This window comes from Lethenteron reissneri, chromosome 41 (genome assembly GCF_015708825.2).
Source record: "Lethenteron reissneri isolate LAM-NWPU_2019-01 chromosome 41, ASM1570882v1, whole genome shotgun sequence".
Lineage (NCBI taxonomy): Eukaryota > Metazoa > Chordata > Hyperoartia > Petromyzontiformes > Petromyzontidae > Lethenteron > Lethenteron reissneri.
Window position 1 is genome coordinate 11,823,654 of NC_083819.1, and position 27,187 is coordinate 11,850,840.

At 50.2% G+C, this 27,187-nt stretch overlaps 1 protein-coding gene across 10 annotated transcripts in view; it reads right to left on the reverse strand.

The window, feature by feature from the left end:
* Positions 1–14,904, reverse strand: part of GPHN (gephyrin) — a 59,861-nt gene extending 44,957 nt beyond the window's left edge. For all 10 annotated transcript variants that reach the window (XM_061568747.1, XM_061568746.1, XM_061568749.1 and 7 more), the window contains exons 1-2: positions 14,671–14,904; positions 4,525–4,603 (exon numbers count right to left, since the gene is read on the reverse strand). In XM_061568747.1, the coding sequence (XP_061424731.1) occupies positions 4,525–4,603; positions 14,671–14,740 (149 nt within the window). In that variant the 5' untranslated portion in view covers positions 14,741–14,904. The remainder of the gene's footprint in view (positions 1–4,524; positions 4,604–14,670) is intronic.
* Positions 14,905–27,187: the final 12,283 nt, after the last annotated feature.

Genomic DNA, 27,187 nt, shown 5'->3' on the forward strand with positions numbered 1-27,187 from the left:
CCAGCCTGATTATTGGCTGGCTCCGTGTTGCAAAGGCAGCGAGATTTGACTCCTCATGCCCAGACTTGGTCAGACGATTCCTCGATTCATTTCCGGAATCGTTTCTTGGCGGACGGTGGCATCAAAAGATTACGACTCGTCGTGGTGTCACCACCACCGCACATTTGAATGGGAAAGCGGCTGCTGCATCTCAGGGCAACTTCTGATGGAGAGTCGGCAGCTCACTCGAGGGCAACACAGCGACATCGTCAGACTGGTTTTTGAGGACCGTTGTGTTGTGATGCTGCACCTGTGCACCGCCAGTGCATCCATATACTGGGTGTACAGGTGATGTTTTAAGAAAAGGTCATTCCTCTTAGCGCATAGAGAGGGATGAAACATATGACAGTTTGAGATTGCACCCCACGCAATCCCTCCAATGTCGTTATTGAATACCCTTCACTCAACGCAAATCGTAACTTTGTGCAACGTACTTGTAAAAAAAAGATATAACATTGGACACAATTTGCATTCTGACGTGAAGAAACACGATGCATAATTACTAATTTATTCACAAAGTGCACTGGGATCGCACGCATCAGCCTCGTGCGATCTACCTATCAGATGACTTGCGTACGCATTGCAGTAAGGCAGAAACAAAGTAATATTCTCTGCGAGAATGTAAACTGTCATCCCCCAGCCAGGGTGCGCGTTGATTAAATTTAACTTATTAAAATATTTCACCTGGAAAATCCCTTGAGAGGGAACGTGTTGTATGCAAGAGGTGCAGTGGATGCGGGTTGATGCACGCATAGCAAACAAGTCAGGGACGCGTGTGCACGCAATTTTATGTTTATTTTGTGATGAATCAGGTCCTGTGGGTTTCCAGTTGAAGGAATATTACTCAGAGCATTGCTGCCCAATTTGGAAGTCACAAAGTCACGCTGGTAACCAAGGTCGATTGAAGCCTATCTACAGTGACCTGTCACTGCCAGCAGGTACCACATTGACAACACCGAATGAGGTGGCTCATTCGTAATTTGTTTTTAATATCTTTCCAAAATGCCATGTTAAATACCAATTACAAACGTATGTTTGTATTTTTTCATATAGTCTATGCTAAAGATAAACGCACATATTTTACAAGTATGAATTATCATGAATAATTATTGTGTATGGCAATGGAATCCTTGTGTTACGTGATCATGTTTTATTTTTATGTGGTTATTTGTGCATATTTTATCTCACAATCGTTGCAGTGGTGGCGCCTCGGCCTGTAATGCAGCACCGTGGAGACAGCGAGGGTTGGGGATGATTGCACGAATGCTGTGAAACTCCTTTCCCGTGGCTGTAAACGGGCGCCACGGTGGCTAGTAAATGTTAACTACCTCGCCTGGTATACAGGAGGTCGTGGGTTCGATCCCAAACCTGACGCCTTTTGTATATTTGGAGTTTGCATGTCTCTGTCCCCGTGGTCGCGTGGATTTTTTTCAGGGTCATTCGGGTTTTCCCTCCATATTTAGAATCAACGTGCATTCAGAGTATTTGGCTCCTATAAATTTCCATGCGATAAGCCACTTCCTTGAGCTATCATTTGTGGCCAGGTCACTTCTGGAAAAGAGTTATATAGCTTGGTGGGCCTTACCAGCTAAAATACACATTGTGTAGTTTAGTTTAAGTAACGTATGGTTTGTCACGTAAACAAAACATGCTAATTCATTACTCGTACAGCACACCGGTTGGAGAGTAAACCCACAACATTTACAAAATTGTAACTGTTGTGGGTTTATTCTCCAATACACCGGTGTACTGTACTAGTGTAGTAACTAACTCGGAGACGATAAGACTTGGAGGCACTTCTTTTTATTTAATGAGCACCATCGGATTATACACAGCCTACGTGGGTACAGACACTACAGTCACTCGCCTATACACAACTCTACGTGGGTTGCTAGCCTATACACAACACTAACCGCCTAACACTGACGGCGCTGAACCGAGACAGCCAACAACGATCTAGCAGCGCAATATCGAGTGGAGACGACAGCGACGATGGCGACGAGACGACAGCGACGATGGCGACGATCTTGAACAGCACGACGGGGATCCCACTCCAGCGACAGCCACGAGGTCCCTCACAGGGGCCCTTCTATACTCTCAGCGTGGCTTCGCTCCGCCCTGGCCTCGCCTCCTCTCTGGAACATACTACAGTTCCCGAGGCATCCCAATGGGCCCCCCTCTGTGACCTTTCCCCGAGATGTCCCCCTCTCGTGTCTATCGTGGCCTGCTGACTTCAATACTGCCGTACACTGCAGTTCTCCTTTTTCGCCAGCAGCCAGCACTATACCACTATACTAGTAACGAATTGGCTGTGTCGGGTGGTGACAGGTTTAACGACACATTTATATTTACGCAATCTAACCCAAAAACCTCTTATGGATAATGTTGGTCGCAAAAGGCTATGTGTTAAACGAAGCTTGAGGAAGAGAGGCACACGCAACTCATTGGTTCCAAACTCTACTGACACCTCTCCCATGCTCTGCTCTCCCGTCTGACTCCACTCCCTCGTCGTCACGTTGTCATATGACATTCATTACATCTCTCTTTTTGACATCAAACAACAACGGTCACTGCATCGTGCGCTTTCAGATGCGCTTCTACAGCCATCTGGAAGACTCTTCCTTCTGATATTTGGAAGCTACGGGAGCTATGCACTTTCAAATCGAGATTGACAAACTCTTTATTTTATAATAGCTTTTTTGTGTTTAGTTTGTTATCCTTCCTCCGCAACTCCAATTAGCACAATTGGCTCCGTACGGTCTGACAGAAGTTCACCATACATACATAATCATAAAAAACATCAACGTTAAATATAAGCAACCCTAAGTAACTAAGTAATACGAGGGAGCACCATCGCAGTGATTTCATTTATGAAATGTAACTTTATATTTAAAACTTAAACACATTCACAGGAATAATCGAGTGCTTGAGGGAGTGTGAATATATGTTGTAAGCACCACGCGAATGGCACTGTAACAGAACAGGGGTGGAACTACCCTCACTCTAATGCTGATGGTACTTTGAGATGCCCCCATACTTATCAAGGAGGCACGGTCCGTTCACCGGCCACCCAGCTCTCGTGCTGGTTATGGGTGCCTCATTGGTGTGTGGCCGAGGCATTCCTGCTGGCATCACCTCTGCTAAAGTGCTGGACAGCTGCTGACCAACAGGACCGGGCCTGCCTTGCAAGGACGCCCGTCGCAGTAAACACTTCCCTGGGCTTGCAATGAGGGGACCAGTGTCCTCTACCATGCCTTCAGTTGCACTGATGGGGTTTGGTGCAGGCGTTGCTGTCAGGTGCAGTCACATGGGAGCTTAGTGCGACCCAGGAAGCCATTGGCGCAAATTGAAGAACTTGTGAGCCTTGTCAGTGGATAATGGGCACGTCCCGCCTGTCTATTTCGGGCTAAAAACTTTTGTTCGTCACGTGCCCTTGACATAGGACCTTGGAGAATCATGCTGCCCTGCCACTATTCTCGACGTCCAAGGCTTGTCTCTGGGCAATGGTGCCACGTGGACTGGGTCTCTCGGGAGTAGAAGCTGCACGTCTAATATGGGTCTGACTTTATGCCAAAAGGGAGCTCGGGCCATCTGTATAATCCCCCCCCCCCCCCCCCCCAGGTGTGTTGAAGTTGGTGAGGAGGCTCGAAGATAGATTACCGTATCTAGAAGATAGACGTCACCACATGGCATACATTACAGCCTGCCAGGAGAAAGCGGTACAGCAAACATGCTCAATAATTTCACCTGCTCTGTCTGTATATGAAATAGAGTGTTGCCCCTCTCGCTTGCGTGGGTTTGCTTCCGGTGCTCAGGTTTCCTACCGCATGCGTAAACATTAATCAGCTGAAAAATAATATAGACAGGACTCCAGAGCTTGGAGGGGGGGTTGGTGCTGACTCACCGTGTGGGTGCTGCCTTCTGCATTATTATGGATCGTCTGTGGTTCCCTGCACCTCGAGTCGTTCTCGCTCTGCGAGGGTGAGCAAATAACTGTTCGCGGGGAGCGTACTGCAAGTTTAAATTACTGGAACGTGCAACGTGCACGGATGTCACGCACAGAGGCGCGAGAAACCACAGGCAGGCAGCAAAGAAGGCAGCCAGAATCCGCACCAACAATTGCCCTCAGCTCTGTGGTCCTAAATTGGGATGTTTTTCCAACTCCATTCGTTTGTAATAATGTTGGAGAAAAACCGGAGCACCCGGAGAAAACATACACGTGTCAGGGGAGAGGTAATACTCAATCCCCATACAGATGGATTCCAGACAGAAATCAACCCACTCGCTGTACCGACACACTCTGGCAAGCGAGGAGATGGTGACCTCGACAAACTCGGGTAGGAAGGGAGTTTCACAAATATGCATGATCCACCAAACCTGGCCTCCACAGTCCTGGATCATGAGCAGAACAACCACAAGCGCCGCGGAATAATAATGGCCTAGGCTACAGTTACGACAATTCATGACAAAAGGGTAGGGACCCACCTTGACTCATCTTCCACCAGATCCTTCAGATTCAGTCCCGTTCTGTCCTCAACCAGGTTCTTAAAGCAACTGTCACTCACTGCAACAACACCACACCACACGCACCAATTACACGGCACAATCGTTAGCGTCGCTGTGGAAAATATAGCAACAAAATAAATCAACAGACATTAACATCGCCTACACACATATGTCCCACCAAGTCAAAAAATATTAAGTATATTGTTTTTGTTCAAGGATAAGTGGCTCAGGGTCACCACATTTTCCACAGACCAAACCCGGGCACATTTCTCAATCATCGTCTATTGGAACTGTGTAGTCAAGTGCATTAAAGTTCAACAGCGCCAGATCTTGGAACAAAATCAATTCCTGCCACCCCACCATGGATGCCCAATTCCCAGACGGCCTGGGTGAAGCCCAAGTGAAGCCCAGGCTCAAGCCTGGACAGGTCACGACTCTAAGCTGAGTCAGAGCCACAACAAGGCACCCACCGCTAAGCACTCTTTGTTAGGCAATGTTTTTTGCATGTTGTGATTGACATCAATTAACCAGGTTAGATCCCATTAGGGTCATCTCCTTATAATTCTGTCTGTTATTTAACCCAATGACAGCTAATTGAGATTAATTATCTCTTTTTCCAAGGGAGGCTTGAAGTGCCAGTACAACTAAAATGTGGTCCAATCATAGTTTTTTTTAGTGTGGTGATTGTGGCAATGTGAATGAAAATTACGCCGATTCTGACGATTAACTTAATCATGACTTTGCTAATAATGAGGGCGATTTTAAAACTCGTGGATTGCATTCAATGTAATGATACTAACCAACACCGTTGAGACTAAGGGAGCCTTCACAGCGACGGTGTGCTACACTTCCACTCTACCAGAGCAGGCCACGGTGGCACCTCGGGCCACTCCAATAAGAAGAATAGTTTCAATAGCCAGAGTCAAAGTGATTTCCTGCTGATATAAGCATTGATGTGGCACTCATCCCGTGGTTCACAGCTTCAAGCCAGAGGTGGAAATTCCACAATCCTATGGTGGGGGGTGACTTTATCCATAGGACAACCACTGCTGACAAGCCCACAAAGTTGTACTCATTTAATGAATGACGGGCCAAGTCAACCCCCAAAATCAGGATTTGAACTCACAACCTTCCGCTTGCGAGCTGCTCCCTCTACCAATGAGCCACCTTGGCTGGGCACTTTGATATTATAGGAGATGTGAAGCACCAAGCAGAGTGTGCCTATGATTTTAAATTCGTTTCTTCTAAGTCGTGACGCTTTAGAGTCGCATCAGCAGTTCAGAATGCACGGCCTAGGCACAACCAAGAAGACTAACAGCGGTTTACTTGTGTGTCCCGTCCTCCTTTGGGACATCATTAAGGATCGCTGTTGTATTCAAACTTGCTGACATCGCAACTGTCACCACGTGAAGGTTTCACAGCAGTGGGAATTGCTGGCAGCTTTAATGAGGCCCTATTCGGCACAAAGCATGCCCAACGCATCACCCGATGGCTTGTCCACGTGGCACAGTGGTACTGCGAGTGGCTCGCAATCGAGGAAATCACTTTGACTCTTGACTTGAAACTGCACGCGGGTCACGACCTGCACCCGCAACCTCCCCAACATGGGCTACGCACAGTGCCTTTGTGCTCGCCCGTGCTCCGCTCTCACAGGGCCCCACGAGCTTGCCGTGGCCGAGGGCCACATGTTTGATACCCCTGCTACAGAGTAAGTAAATAAAAGCACATCTTGAAAGATGTTGTTGGCTTCTGATGAAAGGATGCACGCATTTTAAAATCGTGATACCAGAATATATGCATGTATCTTATAGAACTTATATTGCAAGTCAGAACCCCAGGACGTGCCTGTCAAGTAATTTTTTTTTTAAACGGAGCAGAATTCATATGGAAACATTTCAGGGCATTGGTGTCACCAACTGCGTGTGGTTTCTCTGTGCCCACTGTGCGATGGACATGCTGTAGAAACCTCTTAGTCTGGTCTCTGACCAAAACTGGATAACACATGAAGCAACGTAAAGAAGTAACTGCACGCAACTTTATTTTACATCCATGCACGTTATTAATAAGATGATATGCCATGCGTGCATAATGAAGGCATATTCATTCGTTTTTTAGTACTTTGCATACACACCGATCATGTCCTCCACCAGACAAGTGACTGCCGATGCATTTACTTGGAAGACTGCGCTGCGTAAGTATCGCACTCTTCCAAAAGTACCCAAAAATGTTTGATTAATAATGTCATGTCATATTTGTATTCCATGCCTGAAAACAAGCACTCATAGGCCTTGCAAAGTAAGAATAGGTTTCACCCTTCCTGGCAATAAAACAGGTGTTAAGATGTTAAAACACCAGATATAAACATTTTGCAAGGAATCAATTGATTCCTTTTGCAAGGAATCAATCAACTCCTCGGCCTAGCTTCAAAAACAACAAGTGTATCAATTTTGAACCTCATTTCAGAGTGCTCAATAATGATGCGCACGTTTACAGTTAGGCATCAAGTCGACTCTTTATACCAAAATGCAGCTCTCGAGCCCCCCTGGAGCATCATAGATTGTACATCACTCACTTGAGACCAGCTACATTGTTGTTGCGACTGTGCAAGGCCTGGTTATTGTATTAAGAACGGTATTTCCTAAGGGACACTTTTTCCTGCATAACAAACCATCTTTCAAACTATTTTCCTCAATATTCTTAAGGCATCGCGCAACCCCCATCACCGACGGCAAATGTGTCAAGTCTACAGCAGGATGTGAGCAAAGCCTGGAGCAACGGCAAGGTCTCCAACGCTGCCTACCCAGCGTCGTCCAACCACCGGCGAGCCTACGCTTGGGCGAGGTTCCAATGCATTTAACGACCCCCAGAGGATTTACACGATCAGCTGCACGGGTGAGAGAAGAGCTCTGGGTTGTATGCATCACAATTTATTTAGGTTCTCAGCAAACGATGAAGGGTGCTCCTGCAGAGGGACGAGCCGTCGACCAGGGGGTCCCGGGAAATCCTCTAAGCGCTGCCATAAAAAATATTCTGTGCTTGTGGAAACCAGACAGTCGAACCAAACAAAAACCTCTAACCAAAAAAAAGGTTTGAAGCGTTAATTTTTCCCAAACTGAAACGATTTTTTTTTATCCGGAATGACCGTATACAAATTTGAGATGTAGTTACCAATTTAAAACAGTTCAATAAATACATGTATATTGCGCTTTGCAAAAAAAAATTTGTAATTAGATCAAATATTTTTCATATTACACGGTATTTTTTTTCTTTTACGAGGGTTATTATTTATGACAGCACGCACACGTTGTGACGTCGCACGCACACGGCGTGATGTCACGCACACGTGGTGTGACATCACACACCGAGTTACACTGCACGCGTCGGGAATGGTGATGAGGCACGGGAGGTGCTGTGACTGTGAACGTCCTGCTCCCTTCACCCAGGGGCACTGTGATACACCCTCGTGAATGTGAGTGCCACCGTTCTGCGTGGCGTCTCTCCACTACCACCATCCCCACACACACCCTGGTGTATCTCTCATTTCCCTCCCGCATCACACTAAATGACCACCATTGGCAGGTGTTGCGGAGAACACGAGTCACAAAATAAAGAAAAGAGGAGACAATTTGCCTATTTAAACACATATCTGTCCCTGCACATTAAACTTCGTTTTTTTTTTTACACATTCCATCAGCCACCATCCCCTTTTGGTGAGTGAATTCAGATATTCAACATCACATCAGTCGAATCAAACTTGCTTAATCGCTCCAAGAAGGTCGTGTGACTTTTGGGATGTGTAAAAAAAGACTAAATAAAAGACACGCACACAAGCTCCTGCTGGAATGCAGCCACTCCTCCTCCTGCTTGCCTGCCCCCCTGCTATCCCTCAAGGCCCTCGCCCCGAGACACTCTCACCATGTACTTTATTGGCCTTCAAAAGAAACGCCTTGCTCTGCCTCTTACTGTTAGCGTCTCCATCTCCTCTGCGTGCTTCTCCTGATAATAGGAGAGTGAGTGTAGGTGTGGGAGAGTGAGTGCAGGTGTGGGAGTGACTGAAAGTTGTTAGTGGAGAGTGAGGGTTAATGGATCATAGAGATTTTTGAAACTCCAACCCCTGATGGGCTGTGAAGTGGCCAGGAGAAGGCAGTCGGGCAACTGGGCTCGTGAACTCGTCCGCCTGAAGTGGGCCGCTGGGAGTTATTCTCTCTTCTCCGTGTGTTTTCTTTCCTACAGGTATGTCTGTTCCCTCCCAGGCTGAATATCCAATTTTAAAGAGCCTTCTGAAAGAGAGTCTCAGTGAAGTCCTCCTGGATGATGATGGGTGATGATAACGATATGTGAATGTCGATAGCAAACTCTACGTTTTATTTTACCAGGTAAGATACACTGTGATGTATAGCTCTTTTCTCAGAAGTGACTTGGCCACAAATGATAGCCCTCAACGAAGTGGCTTATCATGTGGACATTTACAGCAGCCAAATACTCTAAACGTTTGTTTCTTAATGTGGAGGGAAAAACCGGAGGACCCAGAGATAAATCCACGCAACCACAGGGAGAACATGCAACCTTCAAACATACAACAGGCGTTAGGGTCGGGATCGAACCCACAACCTCCTGTGTTTTAGGCGAGGTAGTTAACATCTCGCCACCGTGGCAGCATAGAGAGAGAGAGACACAGCAAGTAATAAAGTGAGAGACTGTGGAGAGACGCATTGAGACACGGAGAGACTGAGGAAGAGATGGATAGAGCCACAGGGGGATAGAGATGCAGACACACGTAGGTCCACTGCGATGATGCTGCAATTGCCTTTCTACTCAAGTCCCTGTGTCTCACTCATTTATTCAGCATTTATGCTTAAACCGACAATGTTTAAAAAAAACACAAACAAAACATCTCGAATGGGTTTCAACCCATCCTCAGTGGGGGCACTGCGTCTGTGCCTAAACAGAGTGTTCCTCTTTCTCTCAGCGTCACCGCAGCATGAGCCTTTCCGTGCGTCTCTACATTACTCGGTGTGTGCTCCATTCCATTTGACAGTGACCACGGTGCTTCGGATCCACGTCATGGCAAGTCGTGTGATTGAAAACGGTCTCCACGAGGTGCATTGCCGTGTTACTCTCAAAATCAAGTTCAGATTTCGAAAAGCACTCGAACCCACTCTCATCCACCTCTTTATATCAACATTTAGATTTAGCGTCACCTTCAATCAAAACTTAACAATTTTTTATTTTACCAGGTAAAACCGACTGCGCTATAGAGCTCTTTTTCAGAGGCGACTTAGCTACAAATGATAACTCAAATGAAGTGGCTTATCATGTGCGGGGAAAAAACGGATGACCCAGAGAAAAATCCACACGACCACCGTGAGAGAGAACACGCAAATTCCAAATATTTAGCAGCAGGCGTCAGGGTCGAGATCGAACCCACAACCTCCTGTATACGAGGTGAGGTAGTTAACATCTCCTAGCCACCGCGGCGCGATGTTAACCAATTGTCGCAGCAGACAAACCCTGGCGGTGTTCTCTGGTCGTCTCTCAGCACAGTTCCTCACGTTCAGCGCTCACGTGCACGTGACTTTTTCCTCTGCTCGCATTTATCTTCCAGTACCTCATTCCCAATGGTTTGCACAGTGAAACATCTGATATGTTATTTTATTAATATCTGCATTTATATTCGTGGCTTTATATAATTTTCTGAAAATGTCTTCTAATATGCCTGTGAATGACTTGCTTTAAAGCATAAATCCTTGCATGACTTCTCTTGTGATGTGAATTTTGTTTCTTCATGCCATCTTAGTCTAGCTTGTTCCATTCATGTCTATTTTCTTTAGGTAATTTAAATCAAGTTGTGCTAAAGTTATACGAACTTTCATGTTCGAATAAAGATATAAACATCGTCAGACTGCTCTGCAACCATTGCAGCGATTGTCAATTTGGCGTTACTGCTGCCTTCATGAGATTTACAAACCGAAACACTTTAAACATTTCAGTGTGCTTAATTGGCTGTCACCGTTCATTCGAGCTCAGGAGGATGAATGACTGGCAATCGTATGCAGAGAAGAAGGCCTCCCTCGTCATCTCTCACGGTCTCGCGATGATGCAGACATCTATCGGGCTGCTGCGCACAAATTCACCGCTCCATCTCCACCACCGAGCATTTTCCCAACCAGTGACACGTCCTGCCCGAGCCCAATTCATGAACGGTAAATATGTCTTTAACGTGCGCGTGTTCTCTAATGCACGCGTTGCTCTTCCGTGCGATTCCACAACATTTATAATTCGAGTACGACGTTTCGCTGGTAATTACAACAACCAGCCTCATCAACCAATGATCCATATGGCAGGCAACAAGATAGGTAAGCAGACAATGTCTCCTTCGCGCATCTGTCCAACCCCATCAAAACAAGCAAAAGCATTTTCACTCGAAATGTCCAAACCCCAAGTGCGTTTACTTGAACCAGGGGAGAGCTCAAGAGACCAGGAGAGTCCAATTTGCAAGAATGACCTGCGTCAGCACCATAACGATAGCAGCAACGACGACATCACGACAGCGTACGACGATTAGGCCAATTAGAACTCGAGGGAAAAACAACCTGAAAAGCATCGGGAACAAAAAACCACGTTCCAAACAAAAGTAAAAAAATCCAGTTCTCACACATTCATCCAGATGAGCGGACGAATCCCCTCCTTGGCAAATCTGTACGTCCTCGTAAAAAGACAAAGTGTGTGTCGACAAATTCCGTCAACCTCACGGCCTTCTTCTGCTGAGTGCCTAAATTCAGCATCATTGGTTCAACACAAGCAAACTCTAGAGCGGTTTCAACACGCAGTGTCTTGTCAGAAGTTGGGCTTGCTTGAACCGATGCTGGTGACATGCACCGATTTAACACGATCCTGTGCAGGCACGTGTATGTGTGCAGCGTGAGGGTACGTGTTGTGCAGGCACGTGTAGGGACGTGCGGTCAGGGGAGGCAGGGGAGGCAGGGGAGGCAGAGCCTCACCTGTCATACTCCAATGAAAATATCTGTTACGAAAAGTAAAAAAAAAGAATAATCAAATAAAATAAATATTAAGATTTTTCCACTGATCTGTTTTATAAATGTAATTTCTGTAAGATTCCAATCATTTTTATAGTCAAAATCGCCAAATTTTCAGAGCTCCGCTGCAAATACAGGAAGAGATGAGAGGTGAGGCAGCAACGAGCTCAGCCTCCCCTCTGATTGCGCAACCCCTCAGGAACTGGATGGAGCGCGGGCAATAAGCGCGTGCCTGTTACTATCTCAGTATGTTACCAATGTAATGTTTGTAGACCCCTGCATTTCATGTCCTCGCTTTCCATACTCCAAGTAACTTATTTCACGTACTGTATGTGTATAAATATGTTTTAGGCTCGCTGGCCTCGTCATGAAACTGCAATGAAAAAGCACCAGGGGAGGCAGCTATCACATCTGCCTCAGTGAGGACACGCCCCCTCAGCGAGGCCACGCCCCCTCGGTGAGGCCACGCCCCCCGCAGTGTGCGAATCTGGCTCTGACACCAGCCAGTGCCTCCCCAGCCATTGACCTCACCGCACGTCACTGGTGTGCAGTGTGAGGGTACGTGTTGAGCAGGCACGTGTGTGTGTGCAGTGTGAGAGTACGTGTTGAGCAGGCACGTGTGTGTGTGCAGTGTGAGAGTACGTGTTGAGCAGGCACGTGTGTGTGTGCAGTGTGAGAGTACGTGTTGTACTGGACTGCGTTGCCGGTGGCGCTGTGCTGGGGCAACACCACTCGCAGTCTCAAGGTTGCCAATCCATCACCATGCCGGGGTCGTTAAACCAGCTACCACTTAGTGGAAAATCAACAGCAGGGATCCCACAGAGAACCTGGCCCGGCCATGCGGAATGTCCTCCTCTCGCCAAGGCCTGCTGGGAATTGCACCGATCCCGCGCCCGTTTGACAACGGACGCCCTCGTCGTGAACATGGTGGTGGTGGTGGTGCTGGTGGTGGTGCTGGTGGTGGTGCTGGTGGTGGTGGTGGTGCTGGTGGTGGTGGTGCGATGTCCGAGTCTCATCGCTGGTGAGGCGGTGAGAGGCGGACTCGGGTTGCACTCCGCGATTCCTGTAACCACAGCTGTCAGCACCTTATCAGTGCCCTACCTCATGACAGACCAATTCAGACCTTACTGGTCACCCTGTGCCCCTTGTGAATCTCAACGTTCATCCCACAAAGTCCCAACACAAGGGAGAAACACAGACAAGAACAATGTTTTTTTGCCAGAATTTAAACGGCTGTACGCCGCGTGGACCTGCACACTCAATCTCCCTGTGCAAGGATACGAAGTTAAACCGTGCGGGTTGACGCGGTGTCCCCGTCGTCTACACGGACAACGTCGAGATGATGAATGGCATCCTTTGCACGAGATAGTAAAATAGAAATACAGACTTGATTGATTGATGACTCCGCGTTCGTGCCGATCGACACCCCTGGACACACGCCGTACCCACGAGATGTCCCCCCCCCCTCCAGAGCCAGACTCCAGAAAAGTGCGACGGCGTATATCGAAACGACGTCAATGGCAAGCGGTTTACGGGGTCGCGGTAGTCATGGGTTGTTGTTGTTGGTGGTGACGGTGGTGGTGGAGGCGAAGGGGGTGAGAGGCGACGTATAACGAGAAGAGGTCGGGACGATGCTGCCAGCGACGTAAGCGCGGGTTGAGGCGAACGCAAATGAGGTCGTGGCGGTGTTGATCAAAGTGACGGCGTATTTGCGAAACGACGTAACATGGGAGGGGGGGTTTGGTTGTGGAGGAAAGAATAAATGTGCCTACGGCCGGGTACCACGACGGTGTCTCTGAATATGCGCACACAAAAGAGGCCTCCACACCGCTGCTTCTCGTGCCGGGAGCAGGCGGCGATCGCGACCTCACAGCCCCCCCCCCCCCCCCCGTGTCTCCCCCCTTCCCTCCTCGCTGCTCGCCTCACTGCCCCCCACAGCCGCCACGCTGCTGGGGATGGGGGGGGGGGTCCTCACCTGATTACAGATCACGGCACCTGCGCGGACGTGCGCGCAATGCCCCCTGCGCGCGTGCGTGTGAGTGCGTGTGTGTGTGTGCGCGTGCGTGCGTGTGAGTGCGTGTGTGTGTGTGCGCGTGTGCGCGTGCGTGCGTGTGAGTGCGTGTGTGTGTGTGCGCGTGTGCGCGTGCGTGCGTGTGAGTGCGTGTGTGTGTGTGCGCGTGTGCGCGTGCGTGCGTGTGAGTGCGTGTGTGTGTGTGCGCGTGTGCGCGTGCGTGCGTGTGAGTGCGTGCGTGTGCGCGTGCGTGCGAGTGCGTGTGTGTGTGTGCGCGTGTGCGTGCGTGTGAGTGCGTGTGTGTGTGTGCGCGTGTGCGCGTGTGTGCGTGTGAGTGCGTGCGTGTGCGCGTGCGTGCGAGTGCGTGTGTGTGTGTGCGCGTGTGCGCGTGCGTGCGTGTGAGTGCGTGTGTGTGTGTGCGCGTGTGCGCGTGTGTGCGTGTGAGTGCGTGCGTGTGCGCGTGCGTGCGAGTGCGTGTGTGTGTGTGCGCGTGTGCGTGCGTGTGAGTGCGTGTGTGTGTGTGAGTGCGTGTGCGTGTGTGAGTGCGCGTGCGTGCGTGTGTGCGTGTGCGTGCGCTCTCCACCACGGGCCTGCCTCTCTCTCTCTCCCTCTCAGCAGCCAGCAGCAAGGAGGCTGAGCATCATAAATCATTAGCGGCAGCAGCAGCAGCCGCCTATCACCCCCCCCCCCCCCCCCACGTCTGTCCCCGAGTCCTACAGCTGCAGCCACAGCGAGCGCCGTGCTCCAAACTCGGGGTCCATCCTCGAGAAAGCGGGGGACCCCCCTCACCCCCCCCCCCCCACCGCCGCCTCTGCTGCTGCATTGGCCGCACCGGCCGTGCCGGGCCGCACGGCCCGACTGGCCGTGCACCCGCTGTTAATGCGCGGCGCCGATGAATTAAATAATCCCCGCACCCCTCCTCCGCCTCCTCCTCCTCCATCCAGCAGCAGCAGCAGCGGCGGCGGTGTCGGGTAAAGGAGGAGAGCGCCGCCGCCGCCGCTGCCGAGAGAGAGGGGAGAGGAGCCGGGGCGAGGAGGAGGAGGATGATGAGGATGAGGAACGCGCCGTCTCGCTCACCCGTGAGGATGCCCACGCGGATCTGGAAGCTGTGGTTGAAGAGAATCTGCCCGTCCGCGGCCATCATCATCTTCCCCTGCTGCTGCTGCAGCAGCTGCAGCGGCGGCGGCGGCTGCTGCTGCTGCGGCGAGCTCCGCAGCGCGGCGCGTGACGTCACGGCGACTGCTGCTGCTGCTGCGAGTCCCGGGGCAGCGGCGGCGGCGGCGGAGCTCACCAAGGGGCAGCGGTCATTTTGCGTCGCGAGTCGCTCTGCCCACAGCCCCCCCCTCGTCCCGCCTCCTCCCTCCCTCCCTCCCTCGTACCGCCTCCTTCCCCCCTGGCCCCGCCCCCTTCCCCCCCTCACGCCCCCCCCCCTCTCGTCCCCCCCTGCTCGTTCCCCCTCGTACCCCCCATCGCCCACCCTCTCCCTCGTCTCCCTCGCCCCCCCTCGTCGCCCCCCTTGTCTCCCCCCCCCTTGTCCCCCCTCCCTTGTCCCCCCTCCCCCTTGTCCCCCCTCCCCCTTGTCGCCCCCCCCCCCCTTGCCCCCCCCCTTGCCCCCCATCGTCGCCCTTCCCTCCCAGTTCGAATTAGGGTGACTATGTGGCCGGCCTTAATAACCGACGAACCGATAACCGATGGCCGTGAACCGGTAACCGTTGTCAGAATCAACACACATACGTCAATAGCACTGCCTTAAAAGGAAAACATATAATATATACCGTATAGTTCGGCGACGTTTCGGGCAATGGCTCTGCTTCACCGCACAAGAATAAAGAAGCCAGAGCGATAATGGATAATAGGAGTTGGAGACTTCACACCCACAGGGCCGAGTAAGAAGGCAAACTCCGTCGATATTTATGTCATCATTACCGGAATACAGCAATTTGTATTTAAAGTGGCATTTCCATTTAATTTGAGCGTATTTTACCTGAAACGTGTAATATAAACAGACGTGTGTTCCAACGGAGGTTACACCGTATACGGCCCTAAGAGGTGATACAGGTTTGTCTCGCACTCAATCATACAGCAGAAGGGCACCCGCCAGAGGCATCTCTGGAGGGCATTTGATCTCCTCTTCCACACTGACCAGGCGTGGTGATAGAGGTGGACACGGCACTTACACTTTACCTCCACCACACGTGAATGCTGATAAGCAAACTGGTGCACTTATATACACGCTTGGGTTAACACAAGCCGGGACGATGTCAGACATTCTTCACATGTCCACTGCCGCTCCGGGAGATCGAATGAAACCGGCGACCGCTGGGTCACAAGTTCGGTGTGCGACTGATTTAGGGGAACGTCCATAAATGACGTCACGCGATTTTGGACGATTTTTGACCCCCCCCCCCTCGTCACACGGCGTCACAAAAAGTCAGACCCCCCCTCAAATATGACATCACAAAGCTCTGCCCCCCCCCCCTAAAAAATATAAAACATGCTTCAAATCGCTTAAAACTATTATCATTGTAGTGCGTATTTAATGTGACGCTGCAATCTGATGTTGTTGGAGAAAACATTCAAAAGTCTTTAATTAAGTATAACGTGTTGTCTATATTTATTTAAAGTTGCGCATTTTGATGTGACGTCACATTTCTCACCCCCCCCCCCCTCGTCACACATCGTCACAGATGTCTGACTCCCCCCCCCCTAGGTGCGTGACGTCATTTATGGACGGCCCCTTAACAAACATCACGAGAGAGCTCCCTCCTATATAGAGCGCACGGTATCCCATCTCAGACCGTGAAGGGGCATCCCCAGTGGCAGCTGTCCCTGTGGGCACCAAGGTTTACCCGCCTGAATTCGTCTGTCAGCATGTGGCGATGCTTGCCAAGGTGATTTTCACAAATCTGGCTGTCCGCCTGATGAAGCTAGTTGTAATTTTTGGCGAAACGTCGGACTCAAGATTGTAAACGTTGCGGATGTGCTCACCAACACACTGGCGTGCTGTCCTCGTAACGAATTGGCACGTTCCGCTTACGTTGACACACCTTACAAATTGGCTGTGTCGGCTGGTGGCGGGCTTAACGACACACATTGAGGCGATCTAACCCGACACAAACCTCTATTGTGGGCGATTTTCTAATTTGGCAAATGTGGAGCGCATTGAGGCGAGGAGGAGGGCCTTGAAGGGCCGCTGTGGAGGCCGCGTGGCATCACTGCGTCGTCACGACTCCTACGCACACACTCATCATCACCTAGGGCGGTCGCTGCAATCGAACCCTTAACCTCTGCAGCAAGCGAGAATCGCGCTCCCGCTCGGCGATGTTGCTACTACTACTTATGAATTATTATATCAGCCACCTTAATTGTCGACTGATTTATTTAAGCGCTAAAAAAATTACCCGTAAAAACAATGTTTTTCACTATAAATCCTTTATATGCGTGGCGGCTAGAGTCCTCTCGTCCGTCTGGCTTGAGGTGGCTGCCACCTATGGGTCAGATGATTGCCTGCCACCATTAAGCAATTGGTAATTAAATATAATTATTTTTTTCCTGAAAAGTGTAAAATTTAGGAATTTTTTTCACGAAAATAAATTGTCACGCACAACGAGTCTGTGTGCAAAATGTCAGCTCGATTGGATCACGGGAAGTGGGTTAAAAAACGACCGAAAGATTTGCACGGTCATAAGCGCGCAAGCAAGCAAGTGAACTTAATATAAAGGATTTAAAATGAGACTCCTCTGCAGGACGAAATCGGCCCAGAGTCAGCTTTGTTGAACCAACGCTTCTGAAAGTTACGTACACACTCGGGTGGATGTGTAAAGGACAATAAAGAAAACTCGTTTTAATTTACGTCAAAGGAACGAGCGATTGCGTTGTTCAAATAAGGGGCCTTCCATAAACGACGTCACGCACCTAGGTGGGGGGGGGGGGGTCAGACATTTGTGACGATGTGTGATGAGGGGGGGGGGGCTATGAGAAATGTGACGTCACATCAAAATGCGCAACTTTAAATAAATATAGACAACACGTTCTACTTGATTAAATATACTTTTAATAAATGTTTTCTCCTACAACATCAGAGTGCAGCGCCACGTTAAATACGCACTATAATGGCAATAGTTTAAAGCGATTTGAAGCAGGTTTTATTTGGAGGGGGGGCAGAGCTTTGTGACGTCATATTTGAGGGGGGGGGGGTCTGACTTTTTGTGACGCCATGTGACGATGGGGGGGGGGGGTCAAAAATCGTCCAAAATCGCGTGACGTCATTTATGGACGGCCCCTAAAGCATCGAGGAGGCGATGCTCTCACGCGTTTTCCAGTCCCGGGCCAGCGGTGGACCGTGCCTCGTCCCTTTGACGGGGCGACTCCGATCACCCAACAGGACAAATCGCCGTCGATTTCAATGTGGAAGGTCGCACAACGGGGAAGGAGGCGGTGCGTGTCTGCCGATTAATTTAGTTCCTTCGCCACTCTGTGAGAGGGGGGGGCCCCGTGTGAGGAATGAATGCCCGGGCTGCCCACGCCACCACCACACAGACACCACCACCACCACACCACCACCACACAGCCACCACCACACCACCACCACGCCGCCACCACACAGCCACCACCACCACCACACAGCCACCACCACACCGCCACCACCGCCACCACCACGCCGCGTGGACCTGCCGCAGAAGCGGGGGGGGGCTGCTGGTGAGCCGGAGCGAGGGGATTATCCGAGGGGGATTTCAACCCCCGGATCAAGCGGCCTTGGGGCACATTGTGGGTGGTGGGTGTTGGTGGTGGTGGGAGGTGACATTATTTCGCTGCGTTTCACCTCGATAAACGCCACAGCCACCGGCTCCCCCAAATGCCGCTGCCAAATAACACCAATGGCCGGATGACAATAGTTACTTTGTAAGAATTACTCTTTATGTATATTTTTTGTAATAACCCTTTACATTTGAGCGCGTCCCGATGGTACAACGTAGGGGCGGATAGACGAGAGAGAGACGATGCCGCCTCTTGCGTTGAATTCAAATCGCCGACCCCGGGACCCATCTGCTGCCTGCATCCTCGCCGCGAGAAGCGCCACTCACACGGGAAGAGTCGTGACGCAGATCCCCCGGATAGCCGCCAACAGACTGTAGGGGCAAGTGCTGTTAGCGAGTAATACAGCACCTATAAAGGGACAACAGACTTGGGGCAAGTGTTGTTAGCGAGTAGTACAGCACCTATAAAGGGCCAACAGACTGTAGGGGCAAGTGCTGTTAGCGAGTAGTACAGAACCTATAAAGGGCCAACAGACTGTAGGGGCAAGTGCTGTTAGCGAGTAGTACAGCACCTATAAAGGGCCAACAGACTGTAGGGGCAAGTGCTGTTAGCGAGTAGTACAGCACCTATAAAGGGGCCAACAGACTGTAGGGGCAAGTGCTGTTAGCGAGTAGTACAGAACCTATAAAAGGGCCAACAGACTGTAGGGGCAAGTGCTGTTAGCGAGTAGTACAGCACCTATAAAGGGCCAACAGACTGTAGGGGCAAGTGCTGTTAGCGAGTAGTACAGCACCTATAAAGGGGCCAACAGACTGTAGGGGCAAGTGCTGTTAGCGAGTAGTACAGCACCTATAAAGGGCCAACAGACTGTAGGGGCAAGTGCTGTTAGCGAGTAGTACAGCACCTATAAAGGGGCCAACAGACTGTAGGGGCAAGTGCTGTTAGCGAGTAGTACAGAACCTATAAAAGGGCCAACAGACTGTAGGGGCAAGTGCTGTTAGCGAGTAGTACAGCACCTATAAAGGGCCAACAGACTGTAGGGGCAAGTGCTGTTAGCGAGTAGTACAGCACCTATAAAGGGCCAACAGACTGTAGGGGCAAGTGCTGTTAGCGAGTAGTACAGCACCTATAAAGGGGCCAACAGACTGTAGGGGCAAGTGCTGTTAGCGAGTAGTACAGCACCTATAAAGGGCCAACAGACTGTAGGGGCAAGTGCTGTTAGCGAGTAGTACAGCACCTATAAAGGGGCCAACAGACTGTAGGGGCAAGTGCTGTTAGCGAGTAGTACATAACCTATAAAAGGGCCAACAGACTGTAGGGGCAAGTGCTGTTAGCGAGTAGTACAGCACCTATAAAGGGCCAACAGACTGTAGGGGCAAGTGCTGTTAGCGAGTAGTACAGCACCTATAAAGGGCCAACAGACTTGGGGCAAGTGTTGTTAGCGAGTAGTACAGCACCTATAAAGGGCCAACAGACTGTAGGGGCAAGTGCTGTTAGCGAGTAGTACAGCACCTATAAAGGGCCAACAGACTGTAGGGGCAAGTGCTGTTAGCGAGTAGTACAGCACCTATAAAGGGCCAACAGACTTGGGGCAAGTGTTGTTAGCGAGTAGTACAGCACCTATAAAGGGCCAACAGACTGTAGGGGCAAGTGTTGTTAGCGAGTAGTACAGCACCTATAAAGGGCCAACAGACTTGGGGCAAGTGTTGTTAGCGAGTAGTACAGCACCTATAAAGGGCCAACAGACTGTAGGGGCAAGTGCTGTTAGCGAGTAGTACAGCACCTATAAAAGGGCAACAGACTGTAGGGGCAAGTGCTGTTAGCGAGTAGTACAGCACCTATAAAAGGGCCAACAGACTTGGGGTAAGTGCTGTTAGCGAGTAGTACAGCACCTATAAAAGGGCAACAGACTGTAGGGGCAAGTGCTGTTAGTGAGTAGTACAGCACCTATAAAAGGGCAACAGACTGTAGGGGCAAGTGCTGTTAGTGAGTAGTACAGCACCTATAAAGGGCCAACAGACTGTAGGGGCAAGTGCTGTTAGCGAGTAGTACAGCACCTATAAAAGGGCAACAGACTGTAGGGGCAAGTGCTGTTAGCGAGTAGTACAGCACCTATAAAAGGGCCAACAGACTTGGGGTAAGTGCTGTTAGCGAGTAGTACAGCACCTATAAAAGGGCAACAGACTGTAGGGGCAAGTGCTGTTAGTGAGTAGTACAGCACCTATAAAAGGGCAACAGACTGTAGGGGCAAGTGCTGTTAGTGAGTAGTACAGCACCTATAAAGGGCCAACAGACTGTAGGGGCAAGTGCTGTTAGCGAGTAGTACAGCACCTATAAAAGGGCAACAGACTGTAGGGGCAAGTGCTGTTAGTGAGTAGTACAGCACCTATAAAAGGGCAACAAAGGCGCACGAGGGGGTGGGTGGTCAGCACCACGACCGACCGTAATTTGTCTCCCCAATGCTGAGATCTGTACCCACACACACCACCAGGTAATCATTTAAAGCTGAGTCGACCTAGGCGAGCACACACACGACGATTCCAGCACGTGCCGCTGATACGCGGTCTGGTAAACCATTCGCGTCGCTGTGACGAATGTACAGTGCTGCATGTTACAGACTAAATAGACGATCCACGGAGAATCGGACCCCACATCCAGCTCCTCGCCTCCTGCAATCTGCCAAGTTTCGCCAGCATTGATGGGGTTCAAACAAGCCGCACTGCTGACGAGACACTGCGTGATGAAACCGGTCTCGAGTTTCCTTGCGTTGAACTAATGCTGCTGAATGGATGCACTCACCTGAGGAAGGCCCTATGGCTGACGGGATGTGCAGATACACACTTGTGCATGTTATATGATAAAGAACAGGCTTGTGGTGGAGGCGAATTGTCTTCTCCTTTTGATGTTTGAGCAGCGTTCAATCTCTTCTAGAACGTGATGTTTGTTGTTGTCGTGCGTTGTCACGATGTGACCGGTGCTGCTATCATTTTGGCGATGGCCCAGGTAACTCTTGCAAATTGACTCTCTCGTAAGGGGCCGTCCATAAATAACGTTACGCACCTGGGGGACGGGGGTGGGGGTCAGACATTTGTGACGATGTGTGACTAGGGGGGGGGTGAGAAATGTGACGTCACATCAAAATGCGCAACTTTAAATAAATATAGACGTTATAACACTAATTTTGATACATTTTCATTACTATTTGGTTATTTAAATTTACTAAGGTCACCTTTTGTTTATTCCACGAAGGAGCATTATGCTTCTCCATGGGAGAATGGAGCATACATTTAGAATTTTTTTTTAATGATTGTTATTAAACATTTTGATTCTAATGATTCTACCAGGACTTTTCATTCTGTGGAATGAATATATGATTGTTATAATTGTACTCTCCATTTTGCTTCGTTCTACTATAAAGTTTCAAGTATTTTTTATAGTTATAATTACTTTTAATATTTTATAATTATAAGATAATTTCAATATAATATTCTGAACATCTGCAGTTTTAGTTCGACGTTGAATATTTTCAAGTGAATTTTATGCTAAATTTAAGCTTTCCAACGCCTCCTTTTTAATACGTGTTTTCTCCTACAACATCAGAGTGCAGCGCCACATCAAACGCGCACTACAATGACAATAGTTTAAAGCGATTTGAAGCATGTTTTATTTTCAAAATGGAAATATGGTTGGGGGGGGGGCAGAGCATTGTGACGTCATATTTGAGGGGGGGGGTCTGACTTTATAAGTGACGCCGTGTGACGAGGGGGGAGAGTCAAAAATCGTCCAAAATCGCGTGACGTCATTTATGGACGGCCCCTAAGGGTCTCTCAATCTGTCATCTCCCACGGTTCAACGGCGCCCCCTTGATGGGCTTTGGACATTTCCAGAGCGCCCGGTAGAGGGCGCCACGTTCGCACCGCCCTCTCGCCACTCTCCGAAGGGGTGTTCGCGACCGAGTCCTGCGGTATTCGCGACTCAACAGCGCCACCCCACCGCCACCACCACCACGCCGCCACCACACCGCCACCACCCCACCGCCACCACCCCACCGCCACCACCCCACCGCCACCACCACACCGCCACCACCCCACCGCCACCACCACACCGCCACCACCCCACCGCCACCACCCCACCGCCGCCACCACCACACCGCCGCCACCACCACACCGCCACCACCACCACACCGCCACCACCACCACACCGCCACCACCACCACACCGCCACCACCACCACACCGCCACCACCACCACACCGCCACCACCACCACACCGCCACCACCACCACACCGCCACCACCACCACACCGCCACCACCACCACACCGCCACCACCACCACACCGCCACCACCACCACACCGCCACCACCACCACACCGCCACCACCACCACACCGCCACCACCACCACACCGCCACCACCACCACACCGCCACCACCACCACACCGCCACCACCACCACACCGCCACCACCACCACCACCACACCGCCACCACCACCACACCGCCACCACCACCACACCGCCACCACCACCACACCGCCACCACCACCACACCGCCACCACCACCACACCGCCACCACCAGCACACCGCCACCACCACCACACCGCCACCACCACCACACCGCCACCACCACCACACCGCCACCACCACCACACCGCCACCACCCCACCGCCACCACCACACCGCCACCACCACCACACCGCCACCACCACCACACCGCCACCACCACCACACCGCCACCACCACCACACCGCCACCACCACCCCACCGCCACCACCACACCGCCACCACCCCACCGCCACCACCACACCGCCACCACCACACCGCCATATCGGTGGCCAATGCGGGCGGGCGCGCGCGCGGAGCGGACCGGTTGGTTGTCGAGGGCGCCCGTCCGCACGGAGTGAGTTTGCGTGATGGGAATCCATTCAGCAGCGTTTGGCTCTCGTCGCGAGTTCACTGCCGAGGACGACGGCTCCGGTTCAGAAGTGGCATTTAGAACTTCCGTCGGCTGATTACAACGATTATGTCTGCAGCGTCGCTACCGCATTAAGCGCGCAGTTCTGTATTATACTCAATCGTGATTTCTTGCTGCAATGAGGGAGCTTGTCTGTTTACAGCCCTGAGCCAATGGCGCAGTCAATTGTCTACACTTGCAGGGGTGGGGAACCTTTTTTCTGCCAAGGGCCATTTGGATATTTATAACATCATTCGCGGGCCATACAACATTATCAACTTAAAAATTAGCTTGTTATATTTGCTCAAACATTGAATTAACTCACCCCTAATGTGATGGCTGGAACTGCTTCTCTTTGGTGAGGCGTGTGATGTTAGCTGGTGTTGATGATGTTGCTACTCGCAACTGCTTTTCCAGGTTTGCTCCGAGATTTATTGAAATTTCGAGTCCCGCCTGCGGTTGCCTTGGCAGGGCCACACCAAATGATTTCGCGGGCCTCATACGGACCGCGGGCCGGACGTTCCCCACCCCTGGACTCTACAGCAACACGACGCACTTGCATGTTTATCAATGGACGTGAAAGATCTACGTGACGTCGTTATGAAAAATCTGCCATCGTGTGCCGGCGCCACGGTCAAAATTTGCCACTTAAAAAAAAATACCGCATCCCGCAAAATGTCCCCGATTTGGATCACTTTAACAACACCACCCCCGACTGTGAAACTGTTGCAGACTGCGTGAAACTTAATGCCTTCCTTCGTGATGGTCCTACACTATAAATGGGGCACATTCCAAATGTAATCAACGATGACGTATATGTGCTGTTGTTTGATTGTAATGTTTCCCAACAATATATTAAAACTAAACTATTTTATAATTGATCAGGCGAAGCCCACTGAGCTAAAAAGCTTTTTCAGAAGAGACATGATAGCTCAAAGTGGCTTAAGTGGAAATTTAAAGCAGCCAAATACTCTGAACGCGTGTTTCTAAATGTGGAGGGAAAAACCAGAGGATCCCGGTGAAAAATCCACTCCAAATATACAGCAGGCATCGGGCTCAGGAAGGCACCCAGAACCTCCTGCATACCAGGCGACGAAGATAAATCCACGCAACCACGGAGAGAACATGCAAACTCTAAATATACAGCCACAGGATGGAACCCACACCCCTCCTGTATACCAGTCAAGGCAATAAACATCTCGCAACCGTGATGCAGCATTTAAAATTCCAAATGTTACAAAACAGTAAAAAGCATATTTACTAAACAATCGACCCAACTACATTTTAAAACTTTAACCAAATATCCAAATTCACAATCTAACATTTGTAAAAAAACAAACGAAGAGTTTTAACACATTGGCCATATACGATTGATTATAATGAACACATTGCTCATGCTTATAGTGCGAGCACAGGGCATGATCACACATGCAACGGCCTAGGGCCCCAGATAGCTAATTGGGGTCCCGGACTCAGTGACTGAACAAAAGGGATGTACTAAATATTCACATCAACTCTCGGTTGTCACGAAATTCTGTCCAACGTTGAGAATGGTGGCGCATTTGCCGTTTATTGCAGAGGTTTGCAGATCAACACAACGGCCGTCCTGGTTGATAGTGGGAGTGTTTAACCACAAGCGTAGGCTGACAACTGGCATCTGTGCTCGGGTGCCAGGAATTGATTTGTACTGAGATCTGGTACAGCAGTGGCATTGTTGAATTATATTCGTATATTGTCCACACCTCGGTTGACTGAAAAAAATGTGTGGCTTTGGTTTGTGAAAAAGGTGACAGACCACGACCGGGGTATCCGTTATTCACGCACCTCCACGGAGACAACTGCATTTGAACAGCCTTAATTATGTTAGCAATGGTAAAACATTCCCCCCCCCCCCACCTTCGGCCAATATGAACTGGCTCTTTTTGGAAAAGGTTTCCATTGCTGGCACAAGAACTTCTGCAACCTTGAAAAGCCTGCCCGTCTCACTCCCCACCTCACACACACCGCAGGGAGAGGGCGGCAGCCCGTGCAGCCTCGTCCTTCAACACAATCCGCTCCGGAGTTGTTCGCGGCATGAACACGCGCATGGGAGAACGCCGTTCTGGCAAAGCCAATGATCCTCACTCAGCACCTCATACCGTCCTGATTAGATGGTCGGTCGACCCGCAACGCACACACTGGCTTTGTGTTGAGCACAGTTGGCTATGTACGGTACAAAAGAAGTTCAACATACGTACAAGACCGAGGTAACTAAGCAATGCACTCCCTATCTTGTCCCTTAACATTGTTTTTTACACATGCCACTGCCACACAGGCTTCAAGGCGTGCGTAAATTTAGCAGCATTGGTTCAACACAAGCAAACTCTTGAGCAGTTTCGACATTCTGCATCTCATCAGCAGCAGTGATTGCTTAAAGCAATGCTGGTGGTTATAGGCAAGTATCCTGCTGGACGTGGGTCCGAGTTATTTTACTCGCAGTGTTAGTGTCGACGGTGCAACTCATTTGGCGATTTCCGGCTCCGACTCTTATATCCCATATCCCCTCTGTTAGGCGAGCAGCCGGTAAACCATGCAAGAGGCAATGAGCCAGAAACAGCACCAATTGCCCATCCTATCGGGCAGTTCTCGACAACTTACGAACAATTCGCTCCCGAGACCCGTTCGCAAGTCTAACGGTTGATAAGGAACACAATAATGTACTTTATTTAAATGCCCATACGGTCAGTGTTATGAAATGTGTTACAGTTCAACAAAATGGGAAGTATCGTTAAACTCATAATTAAGATATATTGTTCATTTGCACATAACACGATAACAAAATACTGGACTGTATGGTAGAAAAAATAGAAACAAAAACTTATATTTTCACTTGAGTCCTGATGCAAGCTTGTAGTCAGACGGGGGGCGAGCGAGTCACCATAATTGCAAACCCACACGGGCCACGCGCACACGTGCGCGCACACACACTCCCCAACGATGCCCCGTGTAGGCTTAACACTGTTGGGGCAAGTGCTGTTAGCGAACACCTATGAAAGCCGGCAAGGCAGACGAGGGGGTGAGTGCCACGTCCGGCTGCCTTCATCTACCCAGTGGCGATGCTTATACACCGCATCAGGAATTCATTTGAGGCCGAGTCGACCTCGGGGAGGCCCAGGTCCCATTCAGGTAATCGTCACTGGTGTCGATCGCGAGCAGGAATTGAACTGTGATCGCGAGGTTGTTAGCACGGTACGCTAACCACAGCACGACTCCTCCCCCACTCACTTTCATACACGTGAGGACCACCACGAAGTCCGAGTTTTAAATCGATTATCGATTTTTTGTATATTTCATAGAAGCTGGTTTGTATCTTCAGCATTCATAAGTCGAGGACTGCCTGTATTGGTTCAAATCTATAATGTATTGGTATGTTTAGCAAAACTCCATAAAGTATTATGTTTTCGTCAGTCAGGAAAGCCTCAGTCTCACAACTGTCTCAGGAGGGTCCTTCCAAGCTTTCATAGTCGGGGGTTATGATTACTCTGCATATTCCAATTCAGCAATTTGTGGGTTATTTGCCAAATTTGGTACATTGCTCAGAGGGCGATCACCAAAAAAGGAGTCAACGTCATTCTCAAGCAGGTTTATTTAATCGGTTGAAAGGAGCGACTGCGGGCGGTGTATTTCCGCACCTCCGATTAGGATGGTTGGCTACGCATGGTGTGAAAGAAGTTCAACTCGCACACATTACGTACGAGACCGAGGCACTGTCCGCGGCGGCTCCCTCGTCGCCGCGTGATGCTCCTGCCGTGGAGTGTGACCCTTGAAGAGACATTCTACGCCGCGCTGCAATCAGTGGTGTAGACATGTGTCCCCCTCGTGACGTTCACTCCGCTTCTTATTGGT